The sequence below is a fragment of the Rhincodon typus genome, chromosome 11 (genome assembly GCF_021869965.1).
Source record: "Rhincodon typus isolate 14 chromosome 11, sRhiTyp1.1, whole genome shotgun sequence".
Lineage (NCBI taxonomy): Eukaryota > Metazoa > Chordata > Chondrichthyes > Orectolobiformes > Rhincodontidae > Rhincodon > Rhincodon typus.
Window position 1 is genome coordinate 56,599,198 of NC_063342.1, and position 21,523 is coordinate 56,620,720.

At 38.0% G+C, this 21,523-nt stretch overlaps 1 protein-coding gene across 8 annotated transcripts in view; it reads left to right on the forward strand.

The window, feature by feature from the left end:
* Window positions 1–21,523, forward strand: part of tiam1b (TIAM Rac1 associated GEF 1b) — a 253,760-nt gene that overhangs the window by 192,117 nt on the left and 40,120 nt on the right. The window contains exon 1 of one of the 8 annotated variants that reach the window (XM_048602867.1): window positions 3,821–3,839. The exons of 6 other annotated variants lie outside the window; for them this stretch is intronic. Coding sequence is in view for 1 of the 2 variants with exons in the window: in XM_020516956.2 (XP_020372545.2) it covers window positions 5,222–5,308 (87 nt within the window). In the remaining variant the exon portion in view is untranslated. Of the gene's footprint in view, window positions 1–3,820; window positions 3,840–4,944; window positions 5,309–21,523 lie in introns of those variants that run through there. One more of the 8 variants, XM_020516956.2, reaches the window with a different exon arrangement.

Consider the following 21,523-nt stretch of genomic DNA (forward strand, 5'->3'; position numbering starts at 1 on the left):
CCTAAGACTGCAGGATGATACAGATGGGCTGGCCAGATGAGTTGACCAGTGGCAAATGGAATTTAGTTCTGAAAAGTGTGTGATGGTGCAATCTGGGAGGACTAAATAAGGTAGGGTTCTAGGAATTACAGAGATCAATGGTGCCCATGTCCTTGGATCCTTGAAGGCAGAAGAACAAGTAGATAAGATTGTCTTTATTAGTCAAGACACTGAATACAAGAACAAGGAGATTATGATGGATGTTTGTATACCCTTAGTTGGGCAAGTGTATAGTGTGAAATTCTGGTTGCCGTGCTGTAGGAAGGGTGCGATTGCAATAGGGAGGGTGCAGAAGAAATTTGGCAGGATGTTGCCTGGACAGGAGTGATTCAGCTATATTGAAAGAGTAGATAGGTTGGGGTTCTTTAGAATGGAGAAGGCTCTGGGGAATCTGATTTGAGGTGTTCCAAGTTCTGAGGGGCTTAGACAGGTAGATCGGGAGAAACTGTTCCCTTTTCACCAGTCAATAACCAGGAGGCACAATTTTGAGGTAAGAAGCAAGAGGTTGAGTGGGGATTTGAGGACATTTCTTTTACCCCAAAGAGTTATGAATATCTGTAACTGATTGCTTGAAAGGGTGGTAGAGGTAGGAATTCTCAAGACATTTAAGAACTGTTTAGGTGAACACTTGAAACACTAAAGCCTACAAGACTACAAGCTAAATACTGGAAAATTGGATTAGCATAGATGGATGTTTGATGGCATGTTCAGAAACAAGGTGTTAAAACACTTCTTTCCACACTTGGAAAACTCTGACTAATACATTGAGCCCAATACTGCAAGCTCTTATCTTATGCAATAACCTGTTATGTGGCACCCTATCAAATGCCTTCTAGAAATCCAAATATGCTATATTGACCAGTTTAACCACTCTTTTTATATCCTCAAAGAACTCTAGCAAACTTGTCAACCATGGTTTCCCTTCCACACAAAGGTCGCTCATGCTCAATTTTCTCCCTCTTTATTAGCTTTCTAATCATCTGCTGATTTGAAAACAAAACATTCAAATCCGTTGGCCTACCACTAGTTTTCACCACTGTGCATGCCTTAGTTTTGATTAGATACTGTCTTTGACCATCTTTGATAACCCCAAAAGGTTCATCCTTTTCACTGATTCCTTTTTGACCAGAATAAATTTTTGTTGAATGTTATGAAATATCTACTTAAGTGTCTGCAGCAGCCATCCCTTGACTTTTACCTTAGTTAATTTGCTCTGTCCACTTTAGACAACTCTGCCTTCACATGTCTGTAATTGCCCTTATTCAATTTGAGGTCGCTGGTTTGAGACCTGAGTTGGTCTCCTTCAAATTGAATTTGAAGTTCTGCCATGTCTACCCTGTAGATGGTCCTTAACTATGAAATTGCTTATTAATCCAATTTCATTACACATTACTAGATCTAAAATAGCCTTTTCCTAGTAGTTTGAGCAACATGCTACTCTGAGAAATAATCTTGAATGCACTGCATAAATCTTTTTACATGTTACCCTTGTCCAAGTGATTCATACAGTCAATATGCAGATGAAAATCACCCATGACAATTATCGTGTTCTTCTTGCAAGCCTCCATTATTTCTCAATTTAAACTTTGGCCCACATTGAGACAACTCTCTAGGAATCTATGGATGACTCTGATCTGTAACTACTTTCTTTTTCCATTCCTTTTTCTATCCAAACCAATTCCACATCATAATCTGTAGCATTATATCACTACTCACCACTGCTTTATTTATAAAGCTCACCCATCTCCTTTTCCTCCTTAGAATCCCCATAGTGTGGAAACAGGCCATTTGGCCCAACAAGTCCACACCAACCCTCCAAAGAGCATCCCACCCAGATGCATCCCTCACCCTATCCCTGTAATTGTGCATTTCCCATGGCACCTAATCTAAACATTCCTGAACACTATGGGCAATTTTAGTATGGCCAATCCACCTAATGTGCACACCTTTGGACTGTGGGAGGAAACTGGAGCACCTGGCGGAAACTGACGGAGACACAGGAAGAATGTGCAAACTCCAAACAGACAATCGCCCCAGGGTGGAATCAAACCTGGAGCCCTGGTGCTGTGACGCAGCAGAGCTAATGACAGCCACACTTTTTGCCTATTCTTCCAGAATACTGAATATCCTTGAATATCGAATTCCCAGTCTTGGTCACTCTATAACTGCAACTCTATAATGGCTATCAAGTCATATTCATTTATTTCTATTAATGCCATGAAGTAATCTCCTTGTTACAAATGCTGCGTGTATTCAGAGAGACTTAAACTTTGACTTTTTACCATTCCTGACACACTTCGATTATTGTTTACCTCTTCACTGCCCTGTCTCATTTCATCTCATTTCATATATTCCCCTGCACTTCCTCCCTCAATGAATTAGTTTAAAGCCCTTACTTACTTACTCACTAGCTTCCTCCTGTCCTTCCATTTCGGTCTAATTACTGCTATCTGTTTATTATTCATTTGTCGGACATGGGTATTGCTGGCTGGGCAGCATTTATTGCCCATCTCTAATTATCCTTGAAAAGGTGATGGTGAGCTGCTATCTTGAACAACTGCAGTCCATTTTCTATAGTTAGACCCACAATGCCTTCACAGGAGGAAATCTAAGCTTTGTTCCAGTGATGCTGATGGAATGGCGATATATTTCCAATCAGGATGATGAATACCTTGGAGAGGAACTTGCAGGTGGTTTTCCCATGTATCTGCTGTCCTTGTCCTCTGAAACAACTACTTGCCTGGGATATAACAGACAGAAGGAGCAGAAGCACATTCAAGTGTGAGGCTCAGCCTCATCACCAGACCTGAAAGGTTCTGAGAGAGAGTCACTGGACCCAAAATGTTAACTCTGATTTTATCTTCACAAATGCTGCCGGAACTGCTGAGCTTTTCCAGCAACTTCTGCTTTTGTTCCTGATTTACAGCATCTGCAGTTCTTTCTATTTTTAATGAATTATATCTGCTTGGTTCTAGCTGCACCAAGTTGATATATGAGCATCATAGGCCTACTCAAAATGGTTATTAAGTTCAGAACAAGTTTGAATTTGTACTGTATCCCCTCATAGATGGTAATTTTTTTTGGGTGTGGTGCCCAAATCTCAACATAATACTCCGGATGTTATCTGACCAAGGATCCGTGTAGCTTGGATAAAACTGCTCAGGAAGACAAACTTGTTCCATTGCAGCAATTAGCTGCATGCAAGTTTATAACTGTCTCTCAAAACAGAATGGAAAGAAATAACTGAAGTGAGAATATTTGCAATGAGTTCAGTTCAATCTTAACAAGTTTGAGAGATTTTCAAGCAATGGAGCGAACACTGTAATTAGTGGGAGTAGTTAGAACATCTGAGCTATTCTCCACAGAAATGTGACCTTAGTAAAATTATTTCATATCACATTGACTTCTAAAACTGTCAGGAATGAAACAAGTGTGCAAAATGTGTACATTAAGTGTTTAACATTAAGAACATCATTTTACCACTTGTTTACTTCTTAACCTTCTTTAAGGAAAAACCATGTTATGTTCTTTTTAAACATATATGCATCCTGAAAGCTCCCTCTTCTTTGCTTCCCTGACTTTTAAGTTCTTTATGTTATTACACTTCATGTGTTGAAATACAAGTTTTAACTTGTGTACCCCACCCTTGAATGACTTATATTGAAGCTTTCAGAGTTGTAACAGCAGTAGCTTCCATAAAACAATGCTTATTATTTAATATGAATGAAAAATAACTGAAATTTGAGGGTATCTTGGCTCTTTCTAAGGTAAAACAGATTCAAAACGAATGTGATAAACAGGTGGGAAAGCTGATATGCTTAAGACATTTAACATCCTTTAAGCTCTTTCACCAAGGTTTGCTAAGAAAGTCTGCAATGTTCATTTAAATTTTTCCTGAGAATTGATTCAAATGCTATCTAGCTGTTTGTATAAAAGCAACTGAAGAGGACTGTGAGCTTATGTTTTTTAAAACCTTTGCCAACTGATTACTTAGTATTTGTTTATCATTGGCATGTAATGAGCTTTAGTTAAGCAATATCAAGTATGTGACAAAAAAATGCCTGTTTTGAAAACTTTGGGAATTTTTCCTTTTAAGTTAGAACAACAGGTTTTTGCTAGAAGTGTCATATCTATTTTTTGTCAATTGCTGTAATGTTTACAGATTTTAGCACTTGTGTGCGCTGTACAACTTGATTATTTTGTTAGAGTTGACAGTGTTATTCAAGTGTGTCTTAATGGTGAAAAATGCTGATGATGTTCAGAACAGACAGCTGTGCCTCGGTTTTGTATTTTGGGAAAATGCCATATGTTCAGAATTCTTTGCTGGTTCCTTCTGTAGTGATGAGTGCTGTAGCTGAATTAAAATAAATCAAAAAGGAAATTTAATTGCAAACAATTACTCCTGCAGAACTTTTTCATGGAAGATATGATTTGAATGGTATCATACAGTTGGATTTATATGGTGAGAATAATTTCCAGATCTGGATGTAAAAAAGCGAAGAAATAGTATTGAATTCGTGTGTGATACTGTCCAGAGAGCTGAAACTCAGCTTCAAAGAAGAGCCTTTTCTTTTACAGGGCTTTAAATGTTGGCAACCTTTTGCATGCAACCCGTTCAACCGCATAGAGCCATAGATGACATATCCGGTCATTTTCTTTGCAGTGTTTGCTAGTTTTGTGCAGTTCAGAACAGCTTTACACAATTGAGTATTAGTATTCCAGAGAGGGACTAAGCCATTTCAATGAACCAGCGCCCTAGGAAGCAGACAGTGACATTCCTGTGTCAGCTTCAGCAGGCTGTCTTTCGTGTTTCTGCTAGTTTTTTTTGGTGCCGTTTGATGAGAACACTTTTGTTGACAGGAATTACTCTTCATTGCTGGACATGCTGTAACAGATACTGGAATCCTTGTTGAGATAAACATTGAGGATTTAGGGTTGAGGTAGTTAGAATAGGATTACAGCATTCGCTCCAATCTGAACTGATTCTTTGTACTGCAGCACTGCATAGCCTAGAAAGAACAGTAAGCATAGCATCTTGTACATTTGTACTATTTTAAATATGAAAGAAAAACAAAATCTGTTACGATTGATGAGCCGTCTGTCACAATTTAACACTGATGAAAATTGATGATAAAAGCGTCATAAAGCGGATTTATTCATTAGGTAAAGGGTTTCTTTTACAATGTCAGTCTTCTGGAGAGTAAAACAGAAGGCCAAAGACCAGGACATCAAAGGATCCTGTGATTCGATTTACGAGATGCTTTATTTGGTGAGAATCTGATTATTTTTGTATAGATATGATTGAATAATCAAGCCATATATTAAAAAGTGTGTATGATTTAAGGAACTATGTATCATTGATTGCTTTTAAAAATTGTATTTACTGCAACACCATTTTGACTGCAGCAGCTTCAATATACTTCTAATATTTTGAATTCTATTAATTATGCAGTATAAATAACAAATTAAGAGACATATCCTAAAATCCTTTGAACTGTTTTAATACTTGATTACATCAGTAATGCTAGCTATTGGAAAAATTGTGTACCTTATAGTGTGTATTACAAGCAAGGCTTCTATGACTTTCATTATTTTATATAAACAGAACTGAACTTGAGCAGTTTCATTATTTTGCTAAAAAGTGGGTTATTTGTTGGACAATAGTATATATTATTTGCAATGTGATTAAAAAGTGACTTTGAACAATTTGGCTGTATAATAAACAGTTTCGATGTTTGGTAAATGTTTGTGTATTATTAAGAGAATATGTATATTTTAAAAATACCCAATGCATGAAAACTACATATTGGATCAGATGATTTAGCAATGCAGTGCAGCAATATGCAGGAGATTGGTACAATGTGCTTTTGTATTTGTGGTTTTTCTTGTGGTGAATCCTTAATCTCAAACAGGTTAATTAGTGGAAGGATGTAAAGATTGGAAAAAATAGTGCCACTATTATCATTGGGATTTATTCTTATTATGGTAAATTTACTGGATTAGTAATTCAGAAACAGAATTTAAATTCCACCAAGGGGTTTGAACTTGAAACAAAATTTTGGAATAAGTAGTGTCCATGTAGCTGTTGAATTGTTGTACAAACCCAACTGGTTGATAATGTTCTGTAAGAAAGAAATTTAGATATGTTGGAAAATTGGATTGCTGTTGTTGTTTCCTTTGGAACAGAGAAGATTGATGGGAGTTTTAATTAAGTTGAATGAAATTTAAGGGCCTACATAGTCTGGAAAGGAAAGACCTATTTTGTTTGGCAAAGAGGTCCAAAACTGGAGCATAAATTGGGAGTAATAGGTACAAGTGTATGAGGAGAGTTGAGGTTTTTTCCACCTGGTGTTGTGGGAGTCTGCCACTCACTGCCTGAAGAGATAGCAGAGGTTGAAACTCTCATTGCTTTAAGAAAAAACACTTTATATGCATTTGAGGTTTCATAATCCACAATATTAAGGACCAAGAAATGGATGGTGAGTTTAGACTAGATAGCCCTTCTGTGGCTAACATGATATGATGGACCAACTGGCCTCTTTCAGGATTGTAAATCTATGTTCCTATGAAGCAGACCTAAAGTGCCTAATCAGTCTGAACTGTATGGTACTCCAGTCCCACAACAGCGTGATTAACTCTCTGCTTCACTTTGAAGAGGTCTATTGCATCAAGTCTCAAGTAACTAGGTTGCCAGCAATGCCTACATCCCAGGAATGAATAATCATAAAAAAAATACTAACAGTAATAGTCTGCTTGTCCTACTCAAACAGAAAATTGTTGGTGGTGTAGGAAATTTAAGTAAAAAAGGTTACAGTATGCCAGTTTTTTTTGCAGCTGAAGCTTGCATATTATTAAGGTGTTGCTAGGTTACAAAACCTGTAGGTGAGAATGATGCAGTTCAACTTCATATTAAAAAGAGGTCATGCAATAGAATGCAGAACCTTCCTGCCACTCAACTATTTCAACCATTTTGTTTAGTTTTCTTTCTCCCTAATTGTATTGTGCAGGTAGTTGAATTTTGTGTTTATGCTTGTCTTTTCCCTCGTTTGTCTTTATTATTTATACTTTCAACTCATGTTATTCCTAATGTCCTTTTAGGGAAGAAAACATCCTTACCTGGTCTGGCCTACATGTGATTCCAGACCCACAGCAATGTGGTTGACTCTTAACTGCCCTCTGGGCAATTAGGGATGGGCACTAAATGCTGCCTGGCCAGCGATGCCCTCATCCCGTGAACAAATAATAGAAAACGAAATTCCTATTCTCTGTTGTACATTTATGAATTTTGATGTGTGCTTTAAGTAAAGGTGAACTTTGTGCATCAGGTTGTGACACAACTTTTAAACTGGCATACTAAACTGAAAATTATAATTAGTGTATAATTTACATCTACCTGTAATACAATTCCGCTGTGTTATACCAGTGGAAATGGTAATTTGGCCTCAAAAGAGTTAATTAGTATGAACATGTATAAGAATGGTTTTATGTGTAAGCATTAATGGATTGAGAATAATCTTTGATGCATGCACTAAAAGTATTTCTGCATTGATTCTGCATTAGTAGTGTTTTTGCTTGTTTAGACTCGTCAGTCAGCATTTTAACTTTTCTCAAATTCCAAGCTCTGACTCTTAATAGTTAATCAAAGTCGGCATCATAGCAGTCAAGAGTAGGCAAAATAAGCAAAGGGACAAAATGAGCAAAGGATCAAAATTGACAAACATATGCGAGACACTGAGAAAATTGTGATGTACAAGATGGCCCAAGTGATCTTGTAGAAAGTTTCCTTGAGACAAATATCCTAATGTGCAACCATATTTTATTTTTAAAGAAATATGAACTTTCTAATGACAGGCAATGAGAAAGAGATACACACAATAAGGCAGATTTTCTGACTGTTCCCTGATGTCATTCCGTTATCCTCCATTTTAATTGAAGTTTTAGATGACAGCAAAGTCTAATATCAGAAATAGGCCAGAAGCTCATTATAAAATCAAGTTGAGGCCTTATATCACAAAAGTACCCCATGTGTTTTACAGGTACCAGTGCAGTAAGAAAATGCTCTGCATGCGTTAATGTACCCGTTACTATTTCTTCTGGTTTCATAAAGGTCTATAGGCAGATCCATGATCTTCACTAGTCATTCACTGGATTTGCACTTCTTCATATTCACTCAAATGTAACTCAACCAGATTGGTTCTGCAGAAAAGCCACCAGTTTGTATTGCCCATATTATCCTCCTTGTTCTTCCTCCCACCTATCCCCTCCTCCCACCTCAAGCCGCACCCCCATCTCCTACCTACTAGCCTCAGCCCGCCCCCTTGACCTGTCCGTCCTCCCTGGACTGACCTATCCCCTCCCTAACTCCCCACCTACACACACCTTTACTGCCTCCATCCCCGCCTCTTCGACCTGTCTGTTTCCTCTCCACCTATCCTCTCCTCTATCCATCTTCTATCTGCCTCTCCCCCTCCCTATTTATTTCAGAACCCCCTTCCCCTCCCCCATTTCTGATGAAGGGTCTAGGCCTGAAACGTCAGCCTTTCTGCTCCTATGATGCTGCTTGGCCTGCTGTATTCATCCAGTTCTGCACCTTAAAAAGGAAATGGAGGTGAGGAATGAAGTTAATATATTAGTACAAGAGGATCTTTGATGGAATGATCAAAATGTAGAATCCATTTGGGTTGAGCTGAGAAACAGTGGGGGAAGCAAACATTGGTAGGAGTTGTTTATAGCTCACCGTTCTATTCATGGAATCCCTACAGTGTAGAAGCAGGCCATTCAGCCCGTCGAGCCCACACAGCCCCTCTGAAGAGCATCCCACCCAGACCCACCCCCTACCCTATCCCTGCATTTCCCACCCTCGACACTATGGGCAATTTAGCATAGCCAACCAACCTAACCTGCACATCTTTGGACTGTGGGAGGAAACCGGAGCACCCAGAGGAAACCCATGCAGACACAGGGAGAATGTGCAAACTCCACACAGACAGTCACCCGAGGGTGGAATCGAACACGGGTCCCTGGCGCTGTGAGGCAGCAGTGTTAACCACTGAACCACCGTGCAGCCCTATTGTTAAGCATGCGCTGAATGAAGAAATTAGAGTGTGTGTAATGAAGATATTACAGTAGTAATTGGTGACTTCAGTTTGTATTTAGACCTGAATTAACGAAGCTAACACTAATGCTCTGGAGGATTAATTCTTGGAGTGTGTACAATATGGGTATCTGAAACATTATATAGAGGTGCCAGCTTGGGCTAGAATTATTTTGGATTTGGTGTTGTGCTGTTTAATGAGGAAGGGCTAATTAATAACCTTGCTACATTGTAACCTTTGGGAAATGATGATTATAATGTGATGGAATTTTCCATTAAGTTTGAATCCATCATACTTCATTCTGAAACTAGGATCTAGCAGAATGCAAAATAGCAAATGTAATCCAACTGTTTAAGGAGGAAGATAAGGGAGAATGGAGAACCATAGACACGTTAGTTAGACCATAAGGTGTAAGAACAAAAAAGTATTCCATTCTGCCTCTCAATCCACTCCCCCATTCAATGAGCTCATGGCAGATCTGATAATCCTCAACTTCATTTTCTTGCCTTATCCAAATAACCCTTGATCCCCTTACTGATTAAAAATTTGTCTATCTCAGCGTTGAATACACTTAATGACCCTACATTGACAGTCCTTTGTGGTAAAGAATTCCACAGCTTCACTAACCTCTGAGAAGAAATTCCTCCTCCTCCTCCTCTCTGTCTTAAATGGACGCTCCCTTACTGTGAGATTGCACCCTCTGACGCTAGACTATTCTACGAGAGAAAGTAACTTCTATACACCTACCCCTTCTAGCCCCCTCTCAGCCTGGTATATTTCAAGAAGGTCTCCTCATTCTTCTCAACTCCAATGTGTATAAGCCTAACCTATTCAACCTTTCCTCACAAGACAGTCCCTTTTATACCCAAAACCAACCTAGCAAGTTTTCTCTGGACTGCTTCCAATATCTTTCTTTTGATAAGGAGACCAAAATTGTTCACAGTATTCAAGTTCTAAGTTATGTTGTCTGTGCAGTGTCTTATACAGCAAGACCTCCATTTTTATACCTCATTACCTTGGTCTTCTGACATATCTGGTAAACTTGGGTGTTAGCTTTTTCTGATTTATGCATGAAGACGACCAAATTCCTCTGTTGTTCCCATTTAAATAATATTTAACTCTTCTATTCTTTCTGCCAAAGTTTTCAAACTCACAATTTCCCGCGTTATATTGTATTTATGTTTACTTGTATGTTGGGGGAGGTGATGGCCTCGTGGTATTATTGCTGGACTGTTAATGCAAAGACCCAGATAATGCTCTGGGAACCTGGGTTCGAATCCTGCCATGGCAGATGGTGGAATTTGAATTCAATAAATATCTGGAATTAAGAGTCTAATGATGACCATGAATCCATTGTTAATTGTCAGGAAAAACCCATCTGGTTCTCTAATGTCCTTTAGGCAAGGAAACTGCCGTCCATACCTGGTCTGGCCTACATGTGACTCCAGACCCACAGCAATGTGGTTGACTCTGGACAATTAGGGATGGGCAATAAGTGCAGCCAAGCCAGTGACACCCTCATCCCATGAATGAATAAAGGATTTGTCAAGTTTTGACCTTTTCTCTCAACCTGCCTGCATCCCTCTGTAGACTGTTTCCTTTTCACTACTAAGCCTTCCCACGTATTTTTATGCCTTGTACAAACTTGGCAGTAATACATTCATTTTTGTCAGCCATGTCATTAATATATTGTAAATAATTGTAGCCTCAGCACTGGTTCCTGCACTAGTTACTGTCTGCCATCTTGAAAATGATCTCTTTATCCTTACTCTTCTATTAGTTGGCCAATCCTCTATCCATGCTAACCCATAATACCCACAACTACATGCATTCTTATCTTAAGTAGCCTTATGTGTGTTGCATTATTGAACATCTTTTGGAAATCCAGATATGTTATCTCTACTGGTTCTCCTTTCTCTATCCTGCTTGTTACCTCCAAAAGAGCTTATAAATTTGTTAGGAATGATTTCCGTTCATGAAGCCATGATGACTCTGCTTGATCATACGATATATTTCTAATGCTCTATTATTACATCTTTTATGATGGACTAACATTTCCCCAGTAAATGATGTTAATCTATATTTACTTGTTTATGTCCGTCTCCATTTTTGAATAAGGATGTTACATTGGCAGTTTTCAAACCTTTGTGATATTTCCAGAATGTTAGAATTTTTGGTAGATTGCTTCCAGTCCATCCAATCACTGTAGCTGTTTCCTTTGAAATCCTACAACCCTTTAACCACATTAGTTTCCCAAGTACCTTTTCTCTAATGATAGTTATCATGTTTATTTCTTTTAAATATTTCCTCAAACTTTTTTTTGCTAAACTCCTTTCCTAGTCCACTCTAGACAATTTTGCCTTATCCCTATGTAATTATTCGCTTCCAAATTTCTTACCTCGCAAACCAAGTGCTAAGTTCTACTTTGTTATTTACTCAGATTCTGTATCATTTGATCCTAATTCATTTTTTACTGTCATTCTTATTCCATCTCAAACTAACAAAACTACCCAACCAGCCTTCCCTTTCTTCCTGTCCATTTGAAAACTCACATATGTCTGAATATTCAGTTGCTGTGAAGCGGTGCAATGTCCAGAGCTCCAGGTCATCGACTCCAATCCATAGTTGCACAAATTGCAAAAGCTTGCTACAGATCTGTTTACTATGGGTCACTTTGGTATCCAGCAGCCCACATATGTTGCAATTATAATACATCTCTAACAGATTTTATTTTGGTCATTAATTAAAACACTCTGGTATCTCTGTTCTTTACACTTGAACAATCACCACTGTGAGCACTTTTAAAAAAAAATTTCCTTTTTATACATGAGCAGCAATCTTATATCTAACAAGTTCATTTCAGAAAAAGAGGAAAATAGACTAGAGATTTAAACACAAACTGAGCACCTTTTAAAAAAAACTTACCAATCCTATTCCCCTGTCAGCTGCTTTATCTTTCGGTAAAAGCAACCAAACTCCCTCCCTCCTCGTTTAGACATTTAATGCATTGCACTTTATTACAAGTCACTCTCAAATGCTAAGTTGTATTAAGTTGGCACACTATATATACTCCCAACAAAACTGATCTAGCTCACTCAGTTAATGAAAATCCAGTTTTGGCCCGTTCTTAATTAGGCTGTTCTTTCAATACATGTTTTTGCAAATATGCCTGCTCAAAGCTCACAACTACAGAGTTTTAAACTGCAGATTTCAATTCATTGCCAATTATAGGCTGACTTAGGTTTGTATAAGCTAAAGATTTAGATATTTTCTTACCTAACAAATGCATGCACTCAGTCCAAGGCTAATTGGATTTGTATGCCACCAAAACCAAGGGGTTAGCTCAACCACTTAATGAGGATCCTCTTTCAGCTGGTTCTTAATTAGACTGCTCTTCATCACTAATAAGGAAATTGTAATATTCTATTAAAAAAAAACAATGTGATAGGTGAACATTTTGGAAAAAAAACAAAATTAGACAGTCAACATGGATCTATGAACAGGAAATCACATTTACAAATAAGAACCTGTGAATGTGGTCTATTTGGCTTTTCAGAGTGCTTTTGATAAAGACCCACTCAGAAGGTTAGAAAATAAAATTAGATTGCGCGGGATTGTGGGATGGAGAAAGGTATAATAATATGCGTTGAGAATTGGTTATTAGATAAATAGTAGAACATAGGAATAAATGGATCATTCTCAGGATGACAGGCTGTTAGTAGTGGGATACTTTAAGGGCCAGAGCTGGGTCCACAACTGTTAACAATCTATAAATGATTTGGGTATGGGAACCAGATGTAGTATTTCTATACCTGCTAATGACACAAAATTAGGTGGGAGCATATGTTCTCAGGAGGGTACAAGGAAGATTCAGGAGTACTTGAACATACCAAGTGAATGGGTTAGAACATGGCAAATGGAATATTGTGTAGAGAAGTCTGAGGTTATTCAGTTTGGTGTGAAAAACAGAAATGTTGACTATTTCTCAAATGGTGAGACCTTGGAAAATGCTGATGTCCAGATGATCTGGGATGTCTCGTCCATGAATTGCTAAAAGCCATCATGCAGGTGCAGCAAACAATTGGGCAAACTGTATGCTAGCATTCATTTCAAGGGGATTTGACTACAGAAGTAAAGATGTCTTGCTCCAGTTTATAAAGCCTTCGTCAGACCTTATCTGGAGTATTGTGTACAATTTTAGTCTCCTTTTCTAAGAAAGGATATACTTCCCTTTGAGGTAATACAATGGAATTTCACCAGATTGAGCCTTGGGGTGGCAGGATTGTCTTTTCAGGAGAGAGTGAGGAAACTAGGAGTGTTAGAGTTTTAAAGAATGAAAAATAGCCTTATTGAAACTTAAATGACAGGGTGAATATAGACAAGATATTTCCCATGGCTGATGACTTTAGAACCAGGGGACATAATCACTGGATAAAGGGCAGGCATTTTAAGACATTGATGAGGAGGAATTTCTTCACTCAGAGTCATGAGTCATTAGAATTTTCTGCTCCAGAATGCTGTGGAAGAACAATCTTTGGAATCAAGACAGAAATTGATAAATTTCTCAAGACTATTGACCTTGAGATGTCAAAATAGCATTGAGGAGATGATTAGCCATGATCTAGAATATTGGGGCAGGCTTAATTAGCTAAAGAACTTACTCCTGTTCTGATGATTCTTTGTAGCATGTCAATAGCGGCATGCTAAGTGCAACAGACTGAGGACAGATCTGGCTGCCCAAAGCTGAGCTTCATGAGCAGCCAAGATGGGCACTGTATCTAAGGAAGGATGCACTGGACTTGGAGGGGGTTGAAAGGAGGAATACAAAAATAATCCTGGAGATGAAGAGCTTGTCATATGAGGGGCAGTTGAAGACTCTGAGTCTGTACTAGATGTAGTTTGGAAGGATGGGTAGGGATCTAATTGAAACTTAGAGACTGCCGAGATGCCTGGATAAACTGGATATGGAGAAGATGTTTCCACCAGTAGGATAGACTAGAACCCAAGGGCATAGCCTCAGTGAAGGAACAATCCTTTAGAACTGAAATGAGGATAAATTTCTTCAGCCAGAAAGTGGAGAATCAGTAGAACCCATTGACCCAGAAGCCTATGGAGGTCAAGTCATTGAACCTCTTTAAGACATAGGAAGATGAGTTCTTGATTGGTAAGGCAATGAAACGTTGCAGGGGGGAGGCAGGAGAATGGGTTTGAGAAATATATCAGCCGTGATCAAATGGCAGAACAGACTTGATGGGCTAAATGGCCTAATTCTTGTCTTATATCTTATGGCCTTATGATCTATGGGTCTACCTCTGATTCAAAACAGAATGTAGAATGCTTAGAACAACAATGGTTAATCTTAAAATGTCCACCTAATGCAGAGTTTTTGATTCTATATAAACCCCAGCGTAAGAGCATTCTTTTCGAAGAATAACTGTATTGGAAAGAAGTGCTAATTTAAAATGAAAATTAACAAGGTTTATAGGATATTAAAGATTGATGCTTAACACTTCACCAGTTATGGTATGGCACGCATGTTGGTTTGTCTTTCCCAAGCATTACAGGATGTCTGGGATTTTGTCTGCTTCTTTCCTTGAACCTGACCTCTTGACCATAATATCCTTCAAGATTTTAACTTCATGAACTAAACTCTTAAGTTACACATAAATCTCTTAGCAACTGTAAGGCTTAACCTCTGTTAATCCTTTTTCAATCCAAAATATTGCAGACTAAAGTTTCCAATCTGCCTGAATTACGTAAGCTCTAACTTCACAGTTGTCTACTGTAACTAGCGGGCGTAGGTTTAAGGTGAGAGGGGAAAGATTTAAAATGGGACTTAAGGTGCAACTTTTTCATGCAAATGGTGGTGCGAGTATGAAATGAGCTGCCAGAGGAACTGGTGGAGGCTGGTACAATCACAAGATTTAAAAGGTATCTGGATAGGGTGTATGAATAGGAAGGGTTTTGAGGGATATCGGCCATATGCTAGCAAATGGGACTAGATTAATTTAGGATATCTGGTCAGCATGGAGGAGTTAAACTGAAGGGTCTGTTTCTGTGCTATACAGCTGCATGATTCCTATGTTCTCTCTCTCTATCTCACTCTATCTGAGTTTCTCACTCTCACTTTCTATCTCTCGCTCTCTCTGTCACTCTCTCTCTCTCACTCACACACACTCCCTCTCTCACACTCTTTTTCTCTGTCTCTCACACACACTCAATAATTTTGTCATGGAAATCCTGTCTTGTGCTGGATCCACTGATCTGTAATACTGGGTTCTTGGAGCATACCCTCACTTCTGACAAATACTCATCACCTGGCAATGTCTAATTAAAATATTAACTTCATTGCAAGTTCCCTACTCCTGGCAAGCACTATCCCAGCAAGTGCTCTGCTCGTAACTCTCCTGACAAATGCCCCACCAGAAAGTGTCCTTGATAAATTCTAACCTTGGCAGGAGCAAAGACCTCAGTGTCGCATCCCTATTTCATAACTTTTTTCCAGGTAGCTACATAAACTTTAGCCCAAGTATGTGGTCCTGTGTCAACTAAACCAACAACTTCTAATCCAGTTTTTGTAAATCTCTACCAAAGGAAAGAGTACTCTGAGCTTCCTACAAAAAATGTAATCTCAATTTGTATCTCTAAGTGGAGGTTCTTGTTACATTCTCCTCCTCAGACCATTCTTCTATCCACTCAACCTTTCAGCCTTGTCTTCCCTTCTAACAGTTAAACTATAACTTTTATGTTTTTTTCCACCTTGGCCTTCAGACTACCTCCCAGACAAATCAGCATAGTAGCTTTTAGCTTCTGTTTACTGGTAATTAAGATTCTTTGGAACCCAAATGTGCAAATGTGTCCTTGTTATACCCATTTACTCCACATATTCTGTATTTGGTACTTAGAGGATCCCAAATTTAAAACTTTCTTATGTGCCACGCAATCTGGTTGGTAGTCTACCAATAATGTTTGTGAAAGAGAAGCTGCTCCAATCCAATTGGAATTAAGCTGTAAACACAGCAAATTGGGATGATAAGCAGTATGATTCTTTTTGATATCAATGTGGAAAAATTTGATGGTGCAGTCAGCTTTGATGGCTCAAATACAAATTTATATCTGTCAGGTCACATTTGCTGAAGTTACGCCTTGGACATGAGATAATAAGAAGGATTCATTAAACAGTTTGTTTTTATGGTTTTTATTGAATTTGAATCCGTAATCACTCACGTGGAGCAATTACTTTTGGTAGCGCTCCCTTTTAACAATGGATTACAGTTCGCCTTTGAAATCCTTTCTATATACTTAACACATTAAAAGAAAATCACTATTATTTGAGTATTTCAACCATTAGTCCATTAGTGAAATAGATTTTCTTCAATAGGCTTTAAATGAACAGGAAGATTCAATGTTAGCATAACTAAGGTCCTTTACAACCTCCTTATGTAAAACAAATTATGGATACTTGAAATACTTACCCTTACTGTTTTCCAGTAACAGGAACTAAAATGTCAGCTAAGTATGATGTAAATAAATACTATAGATCATTGTGATTCTACCTTGAAAGATTTCTGGAATACCCCAGTTGTTTCAATCTCTCATTCTAAATGATGATAGCAAGTTGAGGACTGAACAATCAATTTTCCAGGGCATTAAAAAAAAGTCTCTTTAAGGTCTGGAATAACTAAAGTTTTCATTTTCTTCCACATGCTGAACACAAGGAACAATCATCATCAATGAAACATTTAGAGTTAAATTCATGTTTTTAAAAGTGCCAGAGGTATTGCAAGCCTGTTTATGTGTTTATTATGTGTACATGAGATTAGCATCAAAGTAGGCCATATTTTTATACCAGAAGTGGTGTATCATTCATGCATAACCAGATTGCAGGCTAATTTTTAAAATACAGACATGTTTAAAATGGCCTGCCTCTTTAAAATCATTGCTGAAATAGTCCCTGGGAGAAAGTAATCCAATTAAGTACAGTCCAAGATTAATCAGAGACTCCTTATTCAAAAAACTTCTGCAGATCAACAGGTGCTTGTAAATTTCTTTTGAGACTGGATTAAGCAATCAATGGGAAAAAAATTCCTTTGCTGTAATTCTTTACATAATTTTGTTATTTTCAAGTGTGATACACAAGATTCAAAATTTATTTTTAAACATAGCAGATCACTCATGATTTTTCTCACGGAAAGTATTGCTTTAGAATAAGAGCAGATGCATTTCTACCATGTATTACATTGCTGAAATGGAATTGTGGCTCAGTAAAGTTTCAAATGTAACTGTTAAGATAAACATGTGAAAGTTGATTTCACTTGAATTATCCTGTGTGGAGTGGAGATTGGAAATCAGAACGTGCTTGTTAGGTTTGTTCGGAGTTTTTAATTGCAGGTTGGGAACAGATAACACTTCAAATTGTTTTATATCTATGAGGGAACATGGTATCTGAGTAGCGGCATCTGTCAGCACTGATATTTTTCATAAATTATCAATCGATCAGTCATTGGATTGTACTATAAGTTAGTATGCCATATTACTTGAACAGCAGGAGTATTATGATGTATTATTTTCCAGTAACGTGGAGTTGTATTAAACAAGCCTGTCCCTTTTAGACCAGAAAATCTAATTGCCTGAGCGTACAAAGCATGACCAAAAAAAGAATCAAAGCACGTAAATGGAATTAAAATACAAATAAAACATGATCTAATTGAATGACAGCAGACTCAAAGTACTAAATGGCCCAGTTTTGTTCCTGTGACTATGTAAGAGGAAAGAAGAAAAATCTGAATTATAGATTCATACAGTCAGTGTCAGACAGCATGGACACAGACCCTTCCATCCAACTAGTTCATGCCGATCAAGTTTCCCGAACTAAACTAGCCCCATTTGCCTGTATTTGGCCTGTATCCCTCTGAACCTTTTGTATTCATGTATCAGTCCCAATTTCTTTTAAATGTTGCAACTGTAGCTGCTGCTACCACTTCCTCTGGCAGTTAATTCCACATACGAATCACCCTCTGTATGGAAAAAGTTGCACCTCAGGTTTCTTTTAAATCTTTCACCTCTTCCTGCTCGCACCTTAAAAATACGCCCCCTATTTTTGCACTCCCCTATCCTGGGAAAAGACCTTTGCTATTTGCCATTTCTGTGCCCCCCCGATAAACCTCTGTGAGGTGACCCCTCAACCTCCTACCCTCCATTTAAAAAAAATGTCCCAAATTATCCAGCCTATCCTTATAACTCAATCCCTTCATTACCGGCAACAGACTGGTAGATCTATTCTGAACTGTCTCCAATTTAAAAATATCCTTCCCATAGCAGAGCAAGCAGAATTGTACACGGTACTTTAAAAGCAGCCTTAACAATGTCCTGCACAACCTCAACATGGCATGCCAACTCTTGTATTCAATGATCTGAGCAATGAAGGCAAGTGTATTAAACACCTTCTTAAACACCCAGTCTATCTGTGACGCAGCTTTTAAAGAACTGTGTACCTGAACCCTTAGGTCTCTCTGTTCAACAACAGTATTGAGGACTGTACCACTAACTGTCTCATTCCTGCCCTTATTTGTTTTGCCAAAATGCAATGCCTCACATTTATCGAAATTAATCTCGATTTGCCACTCCTCAGCCCATTGGCCCAATTGATCAAGACACCTTTGTAATCTTAGATAACCTTCTTGCTGTTGACCATACCACCAATTTTGGTGTCATCCGCAAACCTACTAACCATGCCCCGTATATTCTCATCCAAATTGTTTATATGAATGACAAACAAAAGTGGGCCCAGCACCGATTCCTATGGAGCACCGCTGGTCACAGACCTCTGGTCAGAAAAACAACCTTCCACTACCACTCCCTGTTCCTTAACGTCAAGCCAATTTTATATCCAATTGGCAAGTTCTCCCTGAATCCCATGTGATGTAACTTTACTAATTAGACTACCATTCTGAACCTTGTCAAATGCTTAACCAAAGTCCATGTAGACAATATCTATCGCTCGGCCATCATCAATCTTTTTGGTTTCGTCCTCAAGAAACTCAATCAAGTTTGTGAGATATGATTTTCCATGCACAAAGCCATGCTGACTATCCCTAATCGGTCCTTGCCTCCCCAAATACATGTGTACCCTATCTCTCAGAATCCTCTCCAGCAACCTACCCACCACTGATGTCAAGTTCACAGATCTATTGTTCCCAGACTTCTCCATGCAGCCTTTCTTAAACAAAGGCACAACATTATCCACCCTCCAGTCCTCCGGCACCTCATCCATGGCTGTAGATGATACAGATATCCCTTCTAGGCGCCCCACAATTTCTTTCCTAATTTCCCACAATGTCCTAGGATACACTGAACTTGATCAGAAGTGGGGATGTTCACTGCTGATTGCATAATATTCAGCACCATTTGCAATCCATCAGATAAGTAAGGAGTCTGCATCGATTTGCTGCCACAGCTGGACATCAAAGTGCAAAGTAAAATTTATACCATACAAGTGCCAAATAAGGACTATCTCTAATAAGGGAGAATTCAGTGGCATTACTATGACTAGATCCCCACCACACTTAACATCCTGAGGTTACCACCGACTAGAAACTGAGCCAGACCAGCCAAATAAATACTTTGGAAGAATAGGTCAGAGGTCATGAACTTTGTGGCAACTAACTCATCTGTCTCTGAAGTGTCTGCCTGCCATCTGCAAGACCCAAGTCAGTTTATAAGGGACCTCTGTAAGAGGACCACAGAAAGTACTGAATAACCAATTCTTCAACCTCTTCCATTCAGAGTTTCAAGCGTGTTATGTACATGAAACAGATAATGAATGATTACAATGATAACAAGATAGCAACCATAATTGCACCTAGCCCTTTATACATTTCCTTTCTCTCTCTGTCTTTTCTTTCACATCATACATTTTGATTTTCTCTCCCTTACCACAGAGTGTTGAAGAATCCACAAATCCATCATTCCATGGTCCAGTTTCTGGATTTTTGCACATGTCTGTCTGAAACGTCTGCAAATAATTAATGTGTAATTAATTACTTGGTATTACGGTAACTATATAGTGTAAATGAATGTGTAATGTGTATAGGTAAGATTCAGTACATAACAAGATTCCACAAACTACACTGAGATGAATGACAATCAATTTTTTTCTTTGGTGACATTAATTGAAGGAAGAATGTAGGCTAGGACACTAAGGAATGCCATGTATTGTTTAAAGTAGTAGCAACAGATCTTGAATATTCTTCTGAACTATTGGAATAGGAACAACAAATCTAAGTTTGGACCACCTGTAGTTCTGTATTTCTTCAGCAATCAACTAAAGTATTGGTCTAAATTAATTGCCCGAGATCTGGATGGGGATTTTCCTCTAATTTGTGTTCAACTGACAAAATCAAATGAAGTTGTCAAGAGACACATGCAACAGTGAAGAGTTGATATTTTATATGTAGGTGTCTTAATGTTAATATTACAGTATTAGAGCTTCTGTTAAAAGCTGAATGACTTTGTTGTTCTACTATTTGAAAACTACCATTTCCTTAGGGTTATTGAATTGAAAACTTCAGGAACAAAAAACTGGATGGTTTGAAAAATCTGGAATTCTTTGGGTTCATAGACACTGTACCTTAAGGAAATGGGTCTTGGATATGTTTTATGGGAGACCCTATTAGAATATTGACTAATATAAATTTTATATACAAGGTTTCGGCCCAGTAGTGCCTCCAAATAGCCTTGAGATTTTCAACCATTTGTTGCATTATGTGCTGAAATGAGAATATAAGGACATAATTGAGCAGAGAATAAACTATTGCACAAGAGTATCCTTTCTGTTTTAGAAGTAATATTATTCTGACCATTCGAATCATGCTTTACAACTTGGGTTATTGAATTAGTTTATACACTGCAAAAGAATTAAGTAGTATGATGAAAGTTAATTTATTAAACAGAACTGAGTTAAACCATCTAGTTTGGAACTTCACGGGAGAAAGTTTATTTCAATTTTTGATGTTTTAATTAATTATCCATCAAGCATATTCAAGTAACTTAAAAGAAATAAAACTCTCTATTTGAACAGGATGTAGGAAAGGATGAAAGAAGGCTTTTGAACCAGTGATTAATCTTAGCTGGAATAGTTGTCACTATAATTTGATAACATAATTACTGGAATTATTTCCTTTGCCTCCACCCTTTTAATGAGATACCAGTAGTTTTCCAGTTGTTTTCTGATGTTGATAAGATGTAGCTTTAATCTTCCCATTGGCAAATTTATTTCCTTGCCACTCTTAATGTCACAGCATACTCTTTCTATGCCACAGTTCTGAAATATGATTTTTTCTTTGTGAAACCTTGAATTTTGTTTTCATAATATTTTCTGTGTAATAGTA